The sequence below is a fragment of the Pongo abelii genome, chromosome 7, assembly GCF_028885655.2.
Source record: "Pongo abelii isolate AG06213 chromosome 7, NHGRI_mPonAbe1-v2.0_pri, whole genome shotgun sequence".
NCBI classification, from domain to species: domain Eukaryota; kingdom Metazoa; phylum Chordata; class Mammalia; order Primates; family Hominidae; genus Pongo; species Pongo abelii.
In genome coordinates this window covers 133,732,636-133,755,819 of record NC_071992.2, presented here as the reverse complement: position 1 = coordinate 133,755,819, position 23,184 = coordinate 133,732,636, and the positions used below count along the sequence as shown (strand labels likewise).

The window sequence follows — 23,184 nt, the reverse complement described above, 5'->3', positions numbered from 1 at the left end:
ATTGTTCTACAGTAGAAATATTATTTATAGAACTAAGGCCAAAAGAATACAATTTCCACATTCCCTCCAAGAGTTGAGTTTATGGCACCTTGAATAATCGAAGTAGTTGAGTGTGATAATTAAAACAAAAACATTAGGTCAGAACATTTTAGAACTGTCTTAGAAGGCATCAATACAAAAATAAATTGACAAGAGCACCCAACAATAGTGCACTAAATTCATAACAGTGCAAAGAATATACAGTGAAAACCTATAAAAATCCTGCATGTCCAAATAAACTATAATACACTTAGATACTAAGAAGTACCATAGTAGGTTAGACTATTAGTCCTATTTATTCTCCTTGTCACAGCTTCATACACCTTTTCATTCTGCCCTTTAAGAGCTTCCCACTGTAGGCAGAGTCAGCGCTCCATCTAACACTGGGCTTGCTCAGAACTGCCTTGACAAATGTCAAGTTGGAGGGTCTAAAGATGCTAGCATGGTTTGTCTTGTCTTCTTGTACTCTGTCTAGGTGGGAATCTGCATAACTTAAAATGAAAAATATTTTCCTATTTTCTGAATAGCCAGTATTTGCACATGCTGTAAAATTCAAAAGGTACAAAATGATATACAATGAAAAGTCAGCACCTTCTTATTTCTGATCCTCAGCTACCCACTTTCCCTCGCCAGAGGATGCCTATTACAGTTTCTTGTGTCACCTTCCAGAGAAACATTTACAAGAAAAGCCCAAACAATATTTTTCATAGAGTCAGAACTGAGGCCAGATAGGAAGAGCCTTCTGAATCAAGCTGGAAAAGTCCTTTCTGAGAAGACTCCAACTCTTATTTGAGAATATATTATTTGTAAGTTGAGAGATCAGCTCCCACAGGGAGACCTAAACAGGATTGACTATAGGCAAAAAAAGAAAAAAAAAAATCACCTGTCATATAGAACTATCTCATTTAAAATCCCCGCAAATGTACTGTTTCCAAAACACACTTATGATTACTTTAGGGTATATCTAAAAAATTACGTAAGTGATTGCTTCTTAGCTTAAAGCACATAGCAGATAAGCACACAGTTGTGATTTCAATTTGTGCTGTTCTTAGATCATTAGTTTCTCTCCTTTTAGAGACAGATCATTTAAGACCAAACACTTGAAGAATATGTTGAAGTAATTTTCATCTATTCATAGAAATATACATTTTAATTGGCTTGGCAATAACATTGAATTTAAAAACTTGAGCTGATATGGTAATATATCTTTAATTTTGATTTGTGTACAGATTGACTGTATTTGATACTTTTATCTGCAGAAATATTTAAATATTTAATTTTCTTCTAAAAGGGTAATTGGAATGAGTAAATCCATTAATCAAATTTTAAAATTTATTTAAAGAACTTTATTTTGCTTTAAAAAAACAATTATTCAATTCATGAAGATTAACCAAAATACAAACCCCATCAAAGTTTATTACAATAATCTTTCATAAAATTAATAGCATTTTAAAAAGTTAATATTTTAATGTAAAAATCACAATGTAAAAATACAAACTTTAGTTTTAGTGACTAAAATAAAAGCAGATAAATAATCTTCTTCACAGGGAAAAAATACTTAAGGGAAAAAGCAATGGTATAACATGTGTAAAGCAGGAAATTTAAATATCAGCTTAGTTCCTCATTGCCAACATGGCATTTATATCCCAGATGAGATTTCGTAATTGATCCATAATTTGCTTCAGCTGTTGATTCTTCTGTTTGAGTTTCTGTAGAAACAAAAGAATTTATCAAAAATGTTTCAGGAAATATAGACCATGAAGTTAGAAGATTAAAATATCATAAGTTAGGACTGTAATGATCCAGACAGAAATTAAGCTAAATAACCCTATAAGGCAGATGGTCTCAACCCTCTTCTGGCCTTAAATATTCGCTGACAGGGATCCTGAATTCTAAAAATCCAGCCGGCAGAGGTCTATGGCTCCAGCCCCGCCCCAGGCCCTGCTTACTCTTCCACTTCTACCATAAATAAATAAATAAATAAATAAATCAGCTAAACATTTATTTGTTATAAAACATAAGCATATAGGTTTTCTAAGGGGCAGCATAACCTAACGGTGAAGAGCCCATACTCTAGAGCCAGATCTCTGGACGTCATTCAGATCCTTCACTATGAATTTTTTTTTTCCCCAGGCTGCAGTGCAGTGGCGCAATCTTGGCTCACTGCAACCTCAGCCTCCTAGGTTTCAGCGATTCTCCTGCTTCAGCTTCCTGAGTAGCTGGAATTATAGGCTCCCGCCACCACACCCATCTAGTTTTTTTGTATTTTTAGTAGAGAGGAGGTTTTGCCATGTTGGCCAGGCTGGTCTCCTGACTTCAAGTGATCTGCCTGTCTTGGCCTCGCAAAGTGCTGGGATTACAGGCATGAGCCATCACACCTGGCCAGATCCTTCACTATGAAACTTACAACACTGACCTAATTATTTAACCTCCCTGTACTTTAGTTTCCACATCAGAAAAATGGAAATAATAATTGAAACTACCTCATAAGAGTTGTTATGAAGATTAAATGGTCTGATTCATGTCAAGTATTAGAATTGTGCCTGACACAAAAGTAAACATTCAACAAATGTTACTGTTAGGCACAAAATGTAAACTGTTGATATAGAAAATAAAATATAATAAAAATACAATGTCTCATGCAATCGGTCTTTCAAAAGTGCAGCAGAAATCACTGTTTGCCTATAGCATGAATTGCAATCTCTTTCTAATTCTAAAAACTGAAGACAAATGGCAGAGTACCCAATGCAATCTTCTCTACTAAGATTTGCTGAATGCCTGAAATGTGCAAGGCATGTGTCTCTGTATCTCTGTACTTGGATTCTACTTGACTAAGATTTGTAGACTTCTTTTTAACCATTCTTTCTTCAAATCCTATGTGGTAAATGTCTGCTAAGATAAAACAAGATAGAAATAGAGAACTTCTGGTCAGAGTGTTTACTAGTTAAAATAACAATAATTATTATTATTCAATAACCCCTTGGAAACATTACACTTGGAGATAATATATTTAATTAATTTTAAGACACTATATTAAACTACCTCCAAATAAATTAGTGTATGCTTATTAAAAAGAGGTCTAACAATCTTACTTTTGATTTCATTAAAAAGCAAACTAAAATGAAGTTGCTTGTATTGCTTCTATTCAGAGTTAGAGAAGTAACGAGAAATAGGTGGCTAAAAGGAAAGACCAAGAAGCTCTTATTAGAAAAGAGAAAATCAATTTACATAGACTTTAATAATCTTTCATAACTAACTAAATTTAATTCACATTTGAAAAGAGAACTAGCACAATGCAGTCAGAGAAAAACATGACCATACAGTACACAGGGCTTGACTCTAACGCTCACTTTAACACAGTCTTCGGGAAACAGAAACTGCTGGTATTTTTAGTTAGTCTCCCTTGCACAAGTTTTCAGATGGCCCATCTTCTATATTCTGTTATCATAAGTAAGTGATAGTCTGTTATTTAAGTGGTTGTATATATCTAACAAAATTGATTCAAATTGCTGGGAAAGATGAAGAATAACCAAGCCTATAAAGTCTTTTTCATCACAGAGACCAAGACACCAACACTTCTGCCAGCAATCAAGAGTAGCAGCAAAACAGAGGAATATAAAAGTGCTATATTGGGAGGCTGGCAATCTCAGTCCCAGTTCCAACTTTGCCTCTAACTTGGTATTTGATCTTAGACAAATTCCTCCTTGGTTTTCTCATATATGTAATCGGATTATAAAATCTAAGGTCTCTGCCAGTTGTACTTTCTGTATACCCATACATAAGATGCCAATTGGTCATCTGGGTGGTTAAAAACAGACTTTATAATCAGTATCAACTCAGGGCTTGCAGCTGACTATCACAATGGTCTCACCATTGAAATAAATGCATAACCTACCGATAAGACTACTTTCAAGAATCCTCATTTGGAAATACACATTCTAGTACTCTTTTTTATTTAAGCCTCATAATTGTTTTTTAAAAAAGTAAGAACTAAAATGTGTAAGGTATTTTCAAGATAATATTCAACACTAGGGAACAGAAAATTTTTAAATAATTAATATATTATAAGGCTCTTGGGATAGCGTTTCTCAAAGATGCCACAAAGTTTTAAATTAAAAAAATTAGCATACAAATAAAATATCCAGAGTCAAAACGTGTCATGAAAATGATCAACAGCAAAGCTGACACTTACGCTTATTAGAGGCTAAACTGTAAATAAATTTTTATGACATGATATAGGATTTAATATACACAGTCTTGCCACTGATTGATTTTAACAGAGGTTGACAGCTGTTATTTTCAAAATCCATCAGCTGTGCCCAATTTTGTACATTAACAGGTGAATGTGTAAGTAGACTAAATACTTAAAAAATGTTTATGCTAACTGATACCATGTAATTTAATATTCACACAAAAGCTGTGACACTTGACAAAAAATGCTTTACTTTCTAAATGCATGGACTCAATTATGTCAACCTTGTAAATACTACCTACTATCTTTTTCAATTTCATTTTACCATCAAGAAAACAGCATTAAGCAAAATAAAACTCATTCTGATGTCCCCAAAGCAAGCTTGTCCAACTGTGGCCCACAGGCCACATGTGGACCCAGTTGGCTGTGAGTGCAGCCCAATACAAATTTGTAAGCTTTCTTAAAACATTATGAGTTTTTTTGGTGATTTTTTATTTTTTGGCTTATCAGCTATCATTAATGTTAGTATAGTTTATATGTGGCCCAAAACAATTCTTCTTACAATGTGGCCCAGGGAAGCCAAAAGATTGGACACCCCCGCACCTAAAGCATATGGTCTCAAACAAGTATTCATCCTTTACTTGGGTATTTGGCTTAAGGATTCCAGGATATATTAAGAGAAAATGAAAAGTATTTAAATAAGCCACGAATTTGACTATTAAAACCAGCCATATTGTCTTATGATGATTTACATCAAATACTGACTACAAATCATGTGCCTCAAAGTTTCATAGCACCAGGATAGTTATTGGTGGTTTTTGTATTGTTAGAAACCAGACAGACCATAAGGACTAAATAGTAAACACACCATCAATATGTTCTTCTGCACAATTTCAAGTACACAATGATATGATAATATCTCGAAAATGACTGAGGGTCAACTGAGGGGTATATAAATCTACTTATTTTAGGTAGCTTATTTAGAAAGAAAGAAAATATTCATTGTAATAAAATTCTGACTATTTTTAATTGAATGCAAATAATATAATTTTATTATAAATTACACAGATCTATAAAGCAACTTATTTAATACAACCAAATGCCAATGTATTAAAAATATGGCACAATACTTTTGTTTCTGTTAATATTCATCAAAACATGAAATGGGTACATGAAACGGGTGCTGCTTTGTTTCCACTGGAGTCTTATGTTCTCCAAGAAGAAACTTGTCCGCTCATGTGAAATGAGTATATAGCCGACAACACATCCAGCTGCTTCATGGAAGAAATTCTGGTACTAAGGACAATGCCCGGCAGACAGCAGGCACACAAATATTTAAATATTTTCATGTTTGAAGAAAAAATAACAAAAGCCAAATCAAAAAGCTTCTCCCAAAACCTACAAGAATGGAAAAAAAATAAGCAAACAAAAATTATTGCCAATCATTTCAAAACTTATTTTTGTTTAAATAACTCCTCAGTATAAAAAAAAGACATTTAATAATGGCCATTATTAAAAACTATGCATTTTATACTCCATACCATAATAGGTAAGAAGTATTTTCAATGTTTTAGTGTTACCAGCTAAGATTCTGTGAACTTTAAAACTCTATCACCTACTAACTGCACGAACTAAAAAAAAAGCAAACCTATATTTACATAAGAATGTGGATTAACATAATTGACAGAGACAAAAACTTAAGTTTATGAATGTAGCTATTTATAAATAGTGGTCAAATCAAATCAATGAACTGTTTATTTTTAATAGCATCTATGTGATTAAATAATCAGATCAGGACATTATCATCTATAGCCAGTTTTCACTATGAGAAACATCCTCAGGTGTGTGTGCCATTACAGGGAAAAAAAAAAAAAAAAGATGTATTGGCTGGGTGCAGTAGCTCACGCCTGTAATCCCAGCACTTTGGGAGGCTGAGGCAGGTGATCACGACGTCAGGTGTTTGAGACCAGCCTGACCAACATGGTGAAACCTCATCTCTACTAAAAACACAAAAAAATTAGCCAGGCATGGTGGTGCACGCCTGTAACCCCAGCTACTCAGGAGACTGAGGCAGGAGAATCGCTTGAACCCAGGAGGCAGAGGTTGCAGTGAGCCAAGATCGTGCCACTGCACTCCAGCCTGGGTAACAGAGAGAGATTTTGTCTCAAAAAAAAAAAAAAAAAAAAGTTATCAATGGATCATGAGCTCAGTATTTTAAAAATTAAAACTTTTAATCATATATTTTAATCTTATATTCTAGAATGGAGACACAGAGCTTAAAGAAGTTGAGGAAAAGAATAAAACAAAATTGTCTGAGGGAAACAATTATGTAGGTGGGTCCAGGAGAGAGAGGCTGTAGAGAGCTAAATCCTCATGTGGAGAAAGTCCTTTTATACATCATATCCTTGCATCAATTATATCCTTTACTTAAAATCCACAAAACTCTATGTCAGTAGCTAGGGTTAACTGTAGGTAAGATTATTCTAGTAACAGAATATGCTATATTTAATTCACATTTATAATTTTTTTAAGGAATGAATTAAAAAGCCCTTTTGGTAAAAAACAAAGAAAACAAACAATTTGTTTGCCTTTTAGCAGTCAATTCTATTCTCTTCTTCCTTATTTGGGATTTAAATTTAAGTTAATCAAATGTTATCCCTCTCCCATCTTTTCCCTGTGCCCACCACCTAATCTTTCAGTGCTTTCTCAAAATATAGGTAGAAGAATTCATACAAAGAGAGTTATGAGGTCATCAAATGAGTTCTTCCCCATGATACTCAAGAAGGTACTTTACCTCTAAATTGTCTTTTAAAAAGCAATTCCCACAGAAATAGAGTGTAGCTTTAAATCTGGTTTATTTAAAACACCTAAACTGATTCTTTTCTCTTTGTAATAACCCATCAGTTTGATATCACGTTAACTAAAACATGTTTTATCCTGAAGTTAAAAGCACTTAGAACAGATCCAAGTCATTTAATCAAAGGAAGAGATCTCAATGTCAGAAGTAAAAATGGGGAAAAAAATTTAAAATATTTTCATTCCATAAACATACACAAACTTTCAGAAACACTGTGTATCTATTGAGTGTGTGGCAGGAGAGGAATAAAAAAAGCTATAAACTGATGCAGAGAAAAGTGATCAGAAAGGACACAACAGCAGATGCAAGGTAAATTTTCAGATGAAAAGTAAACAGGGAGTGATCAGTGACTCAGAGAAGGCCTGGGCATGCAAGAGGGATGCCACTGAGAATAGGGCTGATCCACCATGGAGAACGACAGACAGAGACCATCTCAGAGGCACCAGGTGAGCCCTGGGGATGAAAACTGGAGGAATGATTAAAAGATTGACTATCCAGTCGTTTAAAGAAAAAGTCTGCCAAACCCTATACTAGATTATGGAACGCCTTCAAATTTCTGAGGAAACATAACTTACAACATAGGATTTTATAGCCAGCCAAACTATCAACTGGACAAATATGTAAGGACTCAAAATTTAAGTGTCTGCATTCCTTCTAAAGAAGTCACTGATGTATGCACATTACCAACAAGGAAGAAAACCAAGAAAGGGGAAGACATCAGCTGAAGAAATAGCGAAACCAACAGAAGAGGTGAAGGAAAGCCCCACAGCTAAAAAGCAGGCCTAGCCAGCATTCCATCCAGACCTATAAGACCATAGAAAACTTGGGAGGGTGGGATGAGAACCATGATTCTGACTCTGTGGAAAATTGGAAAATAGTACTGAGATGTTGTCATAGATGCATAAAAAACTAACTAAAATTTTAGAAAATTAAACAGGTAAGAATTAACTCTAGAAAAACAAAAAATTATTCAATCAAGGAAATATGACCCTAGTATACTATGTGGCTTAGCAATAAACAATACTTATGAAGCCATAATTATATGATACAGATTATTTACTGAACCCCAAATATGATATAAGTGCACTGAAAGGTTTGAGGGAAACAATTACGTAGGTGGGTCCAGGAGAGAGAGGCTGTAGGGAGCTAAATCCTCATGGGTACAAAGAAGTCCTTTTATACATCATATCCTTGTTTCAATTATATCCTTTACTTAAAACCCACAAAACTCTATGTCAGTAGCTAGTAAGATTTTTTTTTCGGTTACATGCTGCCAAAGAATTACCATATTTTGATTATAAAAGAGAAAGTCAAAGACACATTATTTCTAAGTTATCAAATTGGGAAAAAAGAGAAACTTAATGAAAATTGAAGAGAAATGTAAATATAAAAAAAGTATCTTTCTGAATTTATACAGATTTTTTACAAAATATTATAAAATCCTCTATGGTACAGAACAAACTATGTTTACATTAGTTACACATGTGGTACTCTGAAACCAAAGTTATTATTATAATGGTGTTTTATTTATATACATATTTCATTATATTTTATAAAAAAATCCTTATTAGAGAAACGTAAGCAGAACACATTTATTGAGGTAATACATATTTTATCAACAGAAACATATAACACGTCTTAATAAGTGAATGTCTCATATATTTAGACTACCAAACACCAGTTATTTTTCAAGATCTAAACTAAAAGTTCCCAATCTCCTCCTCACCTTCTACCAATTTTTTACTGTGAGTTTTTTATTATGATTGTCATGTATTACAATCAGATTTTTTGGAAATAGTTTTCTAAATGTGTATTTCACCTTTTAAAAAAGGTACAAAATTTTATTTTATAAAATCTATCCATCTTTTTCCTTTCTTCCGAGTTTTCAAATACTTAAAAAATTATCCAATATTTTGTTTTGCAGGTCTTATTTTCAACTCTGAAATTCATTTTGATATATGGCGTAATGTAAAAGCTAGCTTAATTTCGCCCCCAAAGTTTCTATTTCTAAAGACTAATTTTCCACACAAGCCCTCTTCTGTCATATTAAATTCTCACGTACAATAAGAAGGCTGTTTTTCTGGCTAGATTATTTTACTAATCTGCCTATTCTTGTGCCAGTATTATACACCTAATTACCATTTTTATGATATGCTTCATACTACAGTTTAATTTTCGAAGCTAAGAATTCTGCTTTATTAGTCATATTTATCAACATTTTCTTTGATATTTTTGTATACTTTCAAGAAAAAAATTCCATTTGGGTTTTATTTGGATTTGTTTATTGATTGGTATTGCACTAAAATCCTATTATTTTTGCATGCTTTCTTATTAGGATTTGGATTGTTACTGTATTAAAACTGTGAGGTAATCAAGACTGGTATTTTTATAATATGTATTGCTCATCCAAGAACTTTGTATGTTCTTTTAATCATTCAAAGCTTCCTTTATGTATCTTAATAAGTTTATTCACACACATTGCTGACATAATTCCTATCTACTTAATATTAATTGTTACAAGAGTCAATAGAATCTTATAATCTAATAGGTTTACAGCATTGTAAGAGCATGGTATCAGTCTTGTCTTAGACCCTTTTACGGAACTCTTATAGACTAGTTGTTCATCAGTTGAGTTTCTTTGATCATTCTAACAAGCTCATACATAATAACTCCTGTTTCCCAACTGTCATTTGTCCACTGTCTTTTTGTACTGGCTATAACTTCTAAAATAATATTAAACATAGTGTTACAAAGTATCTTATTTCATGCTTGTTTTTAATAAGGATACTTCTATATTTCACCTTATGAAAAATGTTGGGTATTTATCTAAAAGAAAAAGATTAAAAAAAAAAAACACTGTCTTGCTAATAGTTTTAAGTGTCCTTTGAATCAGCAACAGTATTGAATTTTATCAGATGTCTCTTAGACATGTGAGAAAATCTTTTTTCAAGGTAGTTTACTGACATCATGTATTATACATACAAACTGAACTATAAAATCTTCATATACCTCAGAAGACTCTCTTTGGCGGTGGTGGATTATTAATACACTGATGAGTTCTATTAATTAGAATTAAGAATTTCAGGAAGGGGCAATCTATATTTGTCAGTGAAAGAGTGAAGCTGATAGTTTTATTCACTGTGCTATCTCTGGTAGGTTTTGCTAAGCTGGGGCCACATTTCCACCACAGAACGAACTGACACCTTTCCCTATTTCTCTCTGTTTCACGAGAACTATCTGAACATTATCTTCCGAACTTTTGAAAGTATTCAGCGATAAATACATTCCAGTTACAAGCTTTTTGTGGGGTTGGAGTAGATAATAATGCTGGGATAGTTCTCTAAATTTTTTATTCAGGTGTTGAGACATTCACATTTCATATTTGTAAATTTTTATCATTTGCTGCTCCAAATATGCTATAAGCTAGAAAGGTAGAATTCTGCCCAGAAAAGAAAAAAGTAAATGGATTGTGACTAAGTGTCTAAGGAGCTCTTCTAAGAGCTTTATCGAATGAATTTTGCAATTTCTCTTCTGACTATTCAGACAGCATTTCTGCTTACCTTTCATTTCTTGGCTGTATTCTAAATAGGTGAAGTTTGCCACAGAAATGACTTCATGTAATTTGACAATTCAAATTATGTTTTGGAGTTACATCAGACTCCCTAGTAATTTTTATCAATAACTCTAAAACACAAAATGTAAAAACTAACAACTCACTTTATTTACTTCAGCAACTTCTCGCCTCTCTTCACTAGCAAAACGAGGTGGGCCAGCCCGATCATCATTCTTTGAGCCATCTTCTTCCACATACGGAATAAGTTGCTGGGAATGATTAACAAAAATTAAAAGGCAAAAATATAATTCAAGTTTTCTAATCACTGTTATAGAGAATATATCGGATTAAGGTCAATTTTTATACTTTTATTTGTATAAAAATAAATTTCAATTCAGGTGATGGCCTGAAATAAGAGCTTTAATAGTTGACCATTTCAATGCATTCTACGCATTACCCTTTCAGGCTTGTTTTGCAAAACAGCCTTTATAACATTGGTTGTCATGTACAACTAAAGAATACTTCCAGCAGGAAGATGGGAGAAGTAACAAAAAATAAAATAAAACAAAATAAAATGTAAAAAAACCCTACTCATTCAATCAGCAAATATTTAATTATAAAACACATAAAAGTAATGCCAAACAAGACATGATTCCTGCCCCTAAGAGATTTGTTGCCTATTGAGATAGATAAAACAGGCTTTCCTTCATCTGTAATAAAAAGAAAAGAACTTCACGGATCTGTATTATATAATTGTCATTAACTTGCAATCTAAAACTTCAGAGTCTATGCAAACTTCTAGATGTCTTGTTTTTTCAGTTGTGAGAACTTTTTCTTTGTAGGAGAAACAAATTTATATAGCAATGAAACTTCTAGCAGAATCATAATTAAGTATGCATGGTTAGTGATGGAATTTATCTCATAAGTGTGACAGACTTCAGGAATCACCTAGCCTCTACCATCGTGTATTACCAATGCAAGAATAGGCTAAAGGTAAATGACTGGTAAAACTAGGATTCACCTGATAAAACTTCTTCAAATTCTTGGGATATATATAAACTCACCCATGTCTACATTCTCCTTTTCTTTCTTTCCTCTCTCTCAATGCAGAGCTGTCCTTCCTCCTGAAGACGATTAGTCTCCATCCCTGTGCCCTGATTACTCCGCCCTCCTGTCTTCATTATTTATACACCTTTCTCTCAACCTCTCCCTACAGCTTTCTTCCTTTATTATTCAAACATGTTCCTGTCGCTTCTATTTGGGGGGAAGCTCCTCTTCCTCCTGCAAACCTTCGATTCCATCTCCTTCCATCTACTGCTTTCCTCTCATTTTTTTCAAAGCTTCTTGAAAGACTGATATCCACTTGTCAGCTCCGGCTTCTTATTTCCTGTTTAATCTTCACCCTACTACGATCAGACTTCACGCTGCTACCATTTCACTGAAGCTCTACTCAAATATACCAACAATTTTCATCTAGCAAAATCTACTGGACAGTTTTCATTCCTTATTTTCCCTGACTTCTCTGCAGCATCTGACGATGTAGGCCACATTTCTGATCTTTCTCCCACATCTCTGACCCCTTCTTTTTAGGCATTTTTGCAGTTTAATTTTTCTCTGGTCATCTCTTACCAGCTTCCTTTGGTGGCAGAGATATAATTTGTCAATAGGAAAGGGTCACTTATAGAAATATATGCCTAATTAACTAAATAGGTATGACCCAAGATTAAATTTAGAGAATATATTTTTATAATATAGTGATTCCACTGGGCTAAATATAAAATCCAAATTAATAATAATAAAAATACTATTTTATCTGTAAAGTACTTCAAGAAAACCACCTTAAAAGTATATGATACTATTAAAATTCCTACTAAAAATATCCCTGACTTAATTAAAAGGAGACACTGACAGCAATAAAAATTGCCACAGAAAACCATTTCTTCCTAACAACAACAAAAATTACTATAAGCCTGTCAAAGTCTACAAGAAATTGTTAATGTAAAGATATAGTAGTATTTTATGCATATATATCACATTTTCATCTTCTCTGGTCAAAAGTAAAACCAATAAAATTCAAAACCTGGAAATATTGCTAAAACAGCAGAGAGAGGAAAAAGAGTAACAACTGTCTTGACACTAGTTCACACCTTATATTCATCCTCCCTCTATCACAAAAAATTACCTCGACTGGAATGGGATCCATCCCACCGCAGTTTTCATTGCATTTGTCATATACCAATCTCAGCTTCCTGAAGAGAACTGAAAGTTGGCGAAGATTATCCTGTAGCTTTGTTAACCGGTCTTGATATGTTCCAGTGTGGTAAGTGACACCATTTGGCAGCTTATCAGGAAAAACAAAGAATAAAAATATAAAGTAATGACAAAAAAAATCAAGATTTTCTATAAGTAAAGCCAACAAACAGAAACAATTTTTAGGCAATGCATAGACGTAAGCTGTCCCTCACAACTGATCAAGTTTAATTTTAAGAATTTAAGAGTAATGCATGCCCATTTATTAACAACTTGGCATACCGTTTCACTGCTATAAAACAGACCTAGAAAAACTTTGTGATAAACCCTCTGACTTGAAATACTTTTTCCCCTTTAAGTTTTGAAGTGTAACTTTAAAAAAAATGTACAATTTTAATATTACTATTATATAAATGCAGCATTCTGCTGACCTCAACCAAGAAGTTAAAAACGAAGTACAGTTTAAAAAAAAAAAAGTGGATCTTATGATATTTTAGTGGAAGAAAATGAAGAATATATGGCTGGTATTGCAAAAATATTCTCAAAATACCTTAACTCTGATAAGATAATTAAGATGCTTAAGGCATACATTAAAATATAAACATGTCATTTAAAGTTTTATTTAAAAAAATCAATAGCAGGAGATATGGGTGCCATCTATACCTGAACACCATTAATAAATTATTACAAGTAACTGCTATGATCATAACTCTGCCTTAGATATGGATATATTTTTAATTCAGGAATTTTATTAAAAGAAGAAAAGTATATATTGAAATAATAGAATGACAGGTAAACAAAAATCGACTATTTATTTAGAATTTATAACTAAATATGTACTTGTGCAATGCTGAAACTCATGAACAAAATCTTTCCCTGTACAGCTGTACAATATTTTATTCCCACAATTTGATCTGTGTCATCACCCTAATACTTGAATCAATACTATTTACACAGTACCACGTTTTCTAGTATTCAGGCATTTTTATTTGTAGGAATTCACACGTACAATAGCTAGGCGATCAGTCCAGTCTTTCTAAGCCTCAGTTTGCATTTTTTTTCTTTTTTAAACACATGAGGTAGGAATGCCAAAAAAAAAAAAAAAAAAAAGAAAGAAAAAAAGAAAAGCATGATACAATGTTTGGAGTGAAAAGTAAACAGGACATACAATGATTAAAACCATAAACATGAAAAAAGACTGGAAAGCCCTATACATAGTTGATAAAAGATGTGTAAGATAAATAGGATTGAATAATTTATTTTCTTCTTTTCTCATACTTCTAAATTTCCTGTAATGTTATGGTTTATGAGTTAAGGAGATGGATCTCCTGAAATTATTTGAAGTGTGATATTATTAGGATTTTCAGAAATTCTCAAGCATTAAAACAGTCTACAATGCCTCAAAGCAATGTGATAAAATATCAAAGGCTCAACTAGTCAAAACATTTTGAAGGAGAAAGGCATTAAGGGTTCATTTCTCAGTACAATGTAAGATTTCTCCTCCTGAACTCTCAGTTTATGAAATTCCACAGACACTAACTAGAAATTCAGAGAAAAGTTTAAGTGGATCCTTGCTTTCTTGTTTAGGTGACAAAAAGGAGCATGATGATTATGTCTTGCCTAGAACACCACTCTTCACCTTCATTATGGCATTATGGGGTTTAATACTTTGCCCATATTTTCTACTTCATAAAGACTGGAACTTAGGTTCATATCACCATATTTAGCATAGTGCACACACACAGAAGGCTTTACAGTACACTGTGAATTATTTTACTTAAGCGAGTTATTTTACCCATAAATCTATACTTAAAATTTATTAAGATGTATTATGTAAAAGAACTCTTGATAAATACTGTCATAAAAAAAACAAAAATCCTTTTGAAATGCAAAGAATCACACTTCCCAAATTTGCTGACTTAGAAAGATATTAGATGTTAAATCTAAGATCCAAACTTACTAATTTAACTTACTAAATCATTAAAAAAAAAAAAAACCATACACGTTTCATGTGTCAGCACTGTTCTAGAAGCTGGCATAGAGGAGTAAACATCAGAGAGACAAGGTTTCCATAGTACAGAGTATAAGCGGTAAAAATGCCTAAGATCCCTTGGTATATACCATGGTGTAGCTGTTCAGCTGAAAAGCTCATCAATAACCATCTCACTCATGAGTATGGATGAAAACCCATAAATACATGATCGTATCCATAGACACCAAGAAGGCATTCAACTAAATTCAACACCCATTTAAAAAGTCAATATAAAACTCAATAAAAAATCCTCAATATGTGATAACATACATTTATTTCAGTTAAAAAGTCAGCACCATAATTAATGTGGAATCATTAGAAGCATTCCAACTAAGATCAGAAACAGAAAAGGATGTCTACTAAGACCCTAATTCTGTAAGTGAACACTGTTCTGGAAGCATTAGCCAATGCAATTAGAGAAGAAAGAGAAAAAAAATGTTGAAACATTAAAAAGGAAGCATCATAATCTATTTACAAATAATATGATAAAGAGCTACTAAAAATAAAAGAATTCAATAAGGAAGTAGGTCCAAAGAGAAAGCAATAGCTTTGTTTTCATCTATAACACAAACAAAAACATGGGAAAAGAAGACCCCATTTACAATGGCAACAGAAAAGATAAAATATCTAGAAAAAAACTTTTAAAATCTCAAGATAAAAATGAAAACTTAAGATACCTTATAGGAAAACAGAAAAAGAATACTGCATGTTCTTGGTTAGTAAGAGTCAACATCATAACGATGTCAAGTCTTTCTAGGCTGAATGAACCTAATAAAAATGCTAACAGGCTTTTTCTTAGAATAAGCTGATTCTAAAATACATGTAGAAAAATAAACAAGAACAAATAGCCAGGGAAATTCTGAAAAATAAATGTAACACATTATAGATCCTGACAAATTATAAGAATGTTTTGCATTAATACATAAAAGATAGGCAGCTACGTGGAACAGAATAGAACATCCAGAAACAAATTCACTTATATAAAAGCTACCTGAAATCACTGGAAGAAGCAAGTGAATTATTCAGTGAACCTTTTGAAAAAGTTAAGGCTAGGCCCAGACCTCACATTTTATAGGATAAATTCCATAAGGATCACAGTTTTAAATGTAAAGACTGAAATCTTAAAAATTATAGACGCTTCCTAATTTGAGTGGGGAAGACCTTTCTTACTAGGCATAAGGCCTAGAAGTCCTAAAAGGCTAATACAGTCAACAACTTAAAAAAAAATGCATGGCAAAACTACCATTAGCAGAGCCAAAAGGTAAAAGACTGGGAAAAAAAAATGACTGCAAGTTGTATCACACAGAGCAGGTTTCTCTAGTATGTAAATAGCTAAATCCTACAATTAAGGTAGGTAAAAAAGACGAAAAAAAAAAGACAAATGGGTGAATAATACATGAACAAGCATTTAGCAGGAAAAAAAATATAAATGATTCAAATATTTTAAGGGATGTTTAAACTCAGTCAAACTAGGAGAAATGTAAAGTAGAATTTTCACCTATCAAGTGATCAAAGATCCAAAAAAGATATAACTCACTGTGCTGGTCTTAGGCCGTAGCATAAATTAATACAATCTCTGTGGAGGACAATTCATCAAAATGTATCTAATTACAAAAGCACATAGCTATTTCTAAAAACCTATCCTACAGGTATACGTGCAAATTTGTGTAGGAGGTTATTTGCTGCAGCCTAACAGGAAAAGATGAAAAACAGCCAAATGCCCTCACTAGAGAACTGGTTTAATAAATTACAGTATTTCCATGCAGTGTAAACTATACACTATAAAAAGGAAAACAGAGTATTTTCTGTATGAGTATGAATAAATTCCAAAATACATCAACTGAAAAAAGCAAGGTACAAAATGGTTATGTATAATATACTATTATCTGTGCAAAAAAGGGGAAAATAAAACAATATACATAAACATTTGCTCAATATGCAGAGAATATCTGGAAAGATACACAAAAATAGTAGGAATCAGTCACAATCACTGCCTGTGGAGAGGAGTTAGGTACATAGTATAAGAGATAGGAATGGGAGGGAAAATGTTTACTGCACTGTCCTTTTTTATTCCTAAATTATGAATGTACTATATATTTAAAAAATTAAAGATTCAAATAATAAACAGAACAAAAGCAATGGTATCTTCCACAAGGACTCTTAATGTGAGATTTAAGGATACTTGGGGAGTATCCCTAAATCTTCCTTTAACCCCTGAAATTTTCAAAATGCATGTGTATGTGTATTTTTCTCAGAAGAGAGCTCACAGTTTTCATCAGACTCTCAAGTGGCTAACGGACATCTAGTGTATACCAGGAACCACTTCTTTAAAACAAATGCTTAGAAAAATTCTTAGCAGTTTGTATTCATAGCACTTTACTTTCATAGATCAATAATACAGAGGATTATTTTAAAATGTGAATATCAAAACTGTATTAACAAATCACTAGGTTATATGTAGTTAAGAATATCCTATTTCTATCACCTCTTCTAGTTTTTTGGAAATGAGGGAGCCCATTGTTATCTTTTCAGCCAATTATGATAGGCCCCAAAGGGTCTTAGATGAGTGATCACAGATTTCACAAAATGAAAAGCACACATATAATTATCATAGTCCCTCAAAAGCTGGCTTTGGGTCCCAGACCCTACAGCAGCCGAAATGTTGAAGCTTAAGAAGAAATGTATTGCCATTTATGAACTCCTTTTTTTTGAGACAGAGTCTTGCTCTGTCTCCCAGCGTGGAGTGCAGTGGTGCGATTTCGGCTCACTGCAACCTCCGCCTCCCGAGTTCAAGCGATTCTCCTGCCCCAGCCTCCTGAGTAGCTGGGATTACAGCCGCCCACCACCACGCCTGGCTAATTTTTGTATTTTTAGTAGAGAGAGGGTTTCACCATGTTGGCCAGGCTGGTCTCGAATTCCTGACCTCGTGATCCGCCCACCTCGGCCTCTCAAAGTGCTGGGATTACAGGCGTGAGCCAACGCGCCCAGCCTATGAACTCCTTTTTAAGAAGGGAGTCATGGTGGCCAAGAAGGAGTCCACATGCCTAAGCACCCGGAGCTGGCAGACAAGAATGTGTCCAACCTTCATGTCATGAAGGCCATGCAGTCTCTCAAGTCCTGAGGCTACGTGAAGTAACAGTTTGCCTGGAGACATTTCTACTGGTACCTTACCAATGAGGGTATCCCTTATCTCCGTGATTACCTTCATCTGACCCCGGAGATTGTTCCTGCCACCCTACGCCGCAGCCATCCAGAGACTGGCAGGCCTCGGCCTAAAGGTCTGGAGGGTGAGCGACCTGCAAGACTCACAAGAGGGCAAGCCGACACAGATACCTACAGACAGAGTGCTGTGCCCCCTGGTGCCAACAAGAAAGCCGAGGCTGGGGCTGGGTCAACAACCGAATTCCAGTTTAGAGGCGGATTTGGTCATGGACATTGTCAGCCACCTCAACAAAATTGGAGAGGATTATTTTGCATTGAATAAACTTACAGACAAAAAAACTTAAAAAAAAAAGTACTGAATGGGCAAAAACTGGAAGCATTCCCTTTGAAAACTGGCACAAGACAGGGATGCCCTCTCTCACCACTCCTATTCAACATAGTGTTGGAAGTTCTGGCCAGGGCAATTAGGCAGGAGAAGGAAATAAAGGCTATTCAATTAGGAAAAGAGGAAGTCAAATTGTCCCTGTTTGCAGACGACATGATTGTATATCTAGAAAACCCCATTGTCTCAGCCCAAAATCTCCTTAAGCTGATAAGCAACTTCAGCAAAGTCTCAGGATACAAAATCAATGTGCAAAAATCACAAGCATTCTTATACACCAATAACAGACAAACAGAGAGCCAAATCATGAGTGAACTCCCATTCACAATTGCTTCAAAGAGAATAAAATACCTAGGAATCCAAATTACAAAGGATGTGAAGGACCTCTTCAAGGAGAACTACAAACCACTGCTCAAGGAAATAAAAGAGGATACAAACAAATGGAAGAACATTCCATGCTCATGGGTAGGAAGAATCAATATCGTGAAGATGGCCATACTGCCCAAGGTAATTTACAGATTCAATGCCATCCCCATCAAGCTACCAATGACTTTCTTCACAGAATTGGAAAAAACTACTTTAAAGTTCATACGGAACCAAAAAAGAGCCCACATCGCCAAGTCAATCCTAAGCCAAAAGAACAAAGCTGGAGGCATCACACTACCTGACTTCAAACTATACTACAAGGCTACAGTAACCAAAACAGCATGGTACTGGTACCAAAACAGAGATATAGATCAATGGAACAGAACAGAGCCCTCAGAAATAATGCCGCATATCTACAACTATCTGATCTTTGACAAACCTGACAAAAACAAGAAATGGGGAAAGGATTCCCTATTTAATAAATGGTGCTGGGAAAACTGGCTAGCCACATGTAGAAAGCTGAAACTGGATCCCTTCTTTACACCTTATACAAAAATCAATTCAAGATGGATTAAAGACTTAAACGTTAGACTTAAAACCATAAAAACCCTAGAAGAAAACCTAGGCATTACCATTCAGGACATAGGCATGGGCAAGGACTTCATGTCTAAAACACCAAAAGCAATGGCAACAAAAGCCAAAATTGACAAATGGGATCTAATTAAACTCAAGAGCTTCTGCACAGCAAAAGAAACTACCTTCAGGGTGAACAGGTAACCTACAAAATGGGAGAAAATTTTCGCAACCTACTCATCTGACAAAGGGCTAATATCCAGAATCTACAATGAACTCCAACAAATTTACAAGAAAAAAACAAACAACCCCATCAAAAAGTGGGCGAAGGACATGAACAGACACTTCTCAAAAGAAGACATGTATGCAGCCAAAAAACACATGAGAAAATGCTCACCATCACTGGCCATCAGAGAAATGCAAATCAAAACCACAATGAGATACCATCTCACACCAGTTAGAATGGCAATCATTAAAAAGTCAGGAAACAACAGGTGCTGGAGAGGATGTGGAAAAATAGGAACACTTTTACACTGTTGGTGGGACTGTAAACTAGTTCAACCCTTGTGGAAGTCAGTGTGGCGATTCCTCGGGGATCTAGAACTAGAAATTCCATTTGACCCAGCCATCCCATTACTGGGTATATACCCAAAGGACTATAAATCATGCTGCTATAAAGACACATGCACATGTATGTTTATTTCGGCATTATTCACAATAGCAAAGACTTGGAACCAACCCAAATGTCCAACAATGATAGACTGGATTAAGAAAATGTGGCACATATACACCATGGAATACTATGCAGCCATAAAAAAGGATGAGTTCATGTCCTTTGTAGGGACATGGATGAAATTGGAAATCATCATTCTCAGTAAACTATCGCAAGAACAAAAAACCAAACACCGCATATTCTCACTCATAGGTGGGAATTGAACAATGAGAACACATGGACACAGGAAGGGGAACATCACACTCTGGGGACTGTCGTGGGATGGGGGCAGGAGGGAGGGATAGCACTGGGAGATATACCTAATGCTAGATGACGAGTTAGTGGGTGCAGCGCACCAGCATGGCACATGTATACATATGTAACTAACCTGCACATTGCGCACATGTACTCTAAAACCTAAAGTATAATAATAATAAATAAATAAATAAAAGAAAAAAGAAAAAAAAGAAAATTTTTTATTGTGTAAAAAAAAAGTTGGCTTTGAATGCAGGTCCACATGTAATCTAGTTATTGATAAAATACTTTTTTTGAAAAAGTTTAGTTCTTTCTGTGTAGAACATGAACCTGTATCATATCTTTTAACAATGTACATTGACAGCAAGTTAGTGTTAAAAAGAGGTTAGTAGGAAGAGCTATTAGTCGTGTGTGATGTTGCGTAATTTATTTTTTCTCTCTTTAAGCCTCAGTTTCCTTTACTGTAAAACGGGGATAAAAATACTCCTTAAAACTGCTCCTATAACAGTGTACCTGACCAAGGAAAGTACTTCGTAAGTGTTAGGTATTATTCGGCGCTTTGCATATAACAGGACAAAAATTTTTTTAAAGTATGCTAAATTCTGAGACATTATTTAATCCGCACCTTATTCATTCTAGATATGAATCTATTCATTTTTAAAAATTATTGCCAAAGAATGTCATAATTTCTCCTGGATCTCCTTTGTACTATATTTCACATGGTCTTAAAAATTTCCACAAAACTGAATTACTCTTATAATCAGGAGGAAAAAAAAAATTTTGACCAGTTAAAAAAAAAAAAGCAATAAAACACTTTTTTGGACACCCACAGAAGTAAGAGCTGTAAGAGTTTTGAAAACTTGGTTTCAAATTTACCCTACCACTGACTAGGTTTGGGCAAGTCACTTCTCTGAAGTACAGAATCTTCATCTGTAAAACAAGAATAATATCTACTACATGTAGTGGGTAGTATAAGCAAGCATTAAAAATGGGTCAGCAAAATGGTGCTGGAACTACTGGATATCCAAATGCAAAACAATGAACTTGGATCCCTATCTGCCACTATGTATATATATTTAAAAACTCACAAAACTAAATATAGGTTGTAGACCTAAATGTAAAACTTGAAACTACAAAACTTCTAGAAGAAAACAGAAACCCTTTGTCACCTTGGGTTAGGCAAAGATTTCTTAGGTATGACACCAAAACCAAAATCTATGAAAGAACAAATCAGTAAGCTGGATTCCATCAAAATTAAAAATGTCTGTTCTTCAAAAGACAATATTACGATAATAAAAAGGCAGGATAGACTGGGAGAAGTATTTGGAAAGCATCAAGACATAACAGGTGTTGATGAGGATGAGGAGAAACCGGAACCCTCAAACAGCAATGTTTACATTCCCACTAGCAATAATCGGGACGTAAAATGGCTCAGGCCACTTTGGAAAAGTTTCTTAAAGTATTAAACAGACATGTACTGCATGATCCAGCAGTTCCACTCCTGAATCTGTCCAAGAGAAATGACACATATGTTCACACAAAAATTTGTCAGCAAAAGTTCATAGCAGCATTATTTATAACAGCCAAAAAGTGGAAACAACCCAAATGTCCATCAACAGAAGAAAAGGTAGGCAAATGGTGATATATTGATACAATGGAACATTACTCAGCAATAAAAAGGAAATTATTGATGCATGCTTAGTGAAGGATCTCAGACAAAAAAAAAAAGCCCACATACTATAGACTCCATTTATATAAAACTCTAGCAAATGCAAATTAATTTATGGTTACAGAAAGCAGATCAGGTGGGAAGCAAAGATGTCAGAGGGGTATGAAGAAACTTTCTGGGATGATGTATACACTATTTTGATTGTGGTGATAATTTCACAAGTATACAGAGTACAGTACACATATATCAAAACTTTAGGTGAGTGTAGTTTACTGTATATTAACTCTGCCAAAAAAAGGACTGTTTTTTAAAAAAATAATGTAAATTCTTGGAAACTCTGGACCTCGCCAGAAGAAATGCTGGAAAAAACATTTAAAGCAACCTAAAGAGGGAAGTGGAGTGCGACCCATCTCTGCCTTGAAAGGTGCAAGAGTTTACAGGGTAACTAAAGAGCTCGATTGAATCTAAAAAAAATTGGCTTCAATTCTGCAGAAATCTGGTCTGGAAAACATCACCTCTACAGCTCCGACTTTTGGGGACACTCTTGAGTGTGAATGGGGGTAGCCCTACACCTAAGGTTTGCCCAGGGCAGCCCCGTTGACATCCACGGGCCCCACGTAAAGAGGAAACCAGCGCCCCTTTCCCTCCCAGCTGCATCCTCCCGGCCCCGCGCGCCCGCCTTCCTACCTGCATGTTCCTCAAGAGCTGGAAGATCTCCATGGTGCGGTACACGATGTCCTGCACTGTCTCCTGCCCGATGCGGCACAGCGACGCCGTGTTGACCTCCCGGGCGGCCTGCTGAGCCTGGGGCCCGGCGAAGGGCCCGGGCGCCATCCCCGACGCGGCTAACGGAGGGGTGGACATGGCGCGGCTGCAGCTTCAGGCCGGAAGGGGCCAAAGAGCAGGTGTCAGGAGTCTGCCCGGAATTGGGAGGCTGTAGGGCCTCAGCGTTGGAACCAGCTTGAGAGACCCCCCGCGGCCCGATTTCAAAACAGTGGCCGCGACTTCCGCCCACCGTGACGTAACACGTCAGAAAACGTCATGGACACCGCCCACTCGGCGAACTGTCTCCGAGCGGAGCCGGGCGGGATTGGATTGGATCCCTGGGCGGGAAAGGACGGACGGGTTAAGTAGCCAATCAC

The 23,184-nt window shown here is 35.1% G+C and overlaps 1 protein-coding gene across 1 annotated transcript; it reads right to left on the bottom strand.

Moving 5' to 3' along the window:
• Positions 1-1,362: 1,362 nt before the first annotated feature.
• Positions 1,363-23,083, bottom strand: MED30 (mediator complex subunit 30). The gene is made up of 4 exons (XM_002819381.6): positions 22,730-23,083; positions 12,824-12,982; positions 10,806-10,910; positions 1,363-1,748 (listed from the first exon to the last, which is right to left on the bottom strand). The coding sequence occupies exons 1-4, from the start codon at positions 22,904-22,906 to the stop codon at positions 1,653-1,655; spliced, it is 537 nt and encodes a 178-aa protein (XP_002819427.1). The 5' UTR covers positions 22,907-23,083; the 3' UTR covers positions 1,363-1,652.
• Positions 23,084-23,184: the final 101 nt, after the last annotated feature.

Excerpts from the sequence above, each read along its gene's own strand:
- MED30 (XM_002819381.6), bottom strand. The coding sequence starts at position 22,906 with ATGTCCACCCCTCCGTTAGCCGCGTCGGGGATGGCGCCCGGGCCCTTC. Across the intron at positions 12,983-22,729 it reads AGCTCTTGAGGAACATGCAG|CTGCCAAATGGTGTCACTTA; the intron begins GTAGGAAGGCGG and ends TTTCCTGATAAG. Across the intron at positions 1,749-10,805 it reads AAGTTGCTGAAGTAAATAAA|AAACTCAAACAGAAGAATCA; the intron begins GTGAGTTGTTAG and ends TTGTTTCTACAG.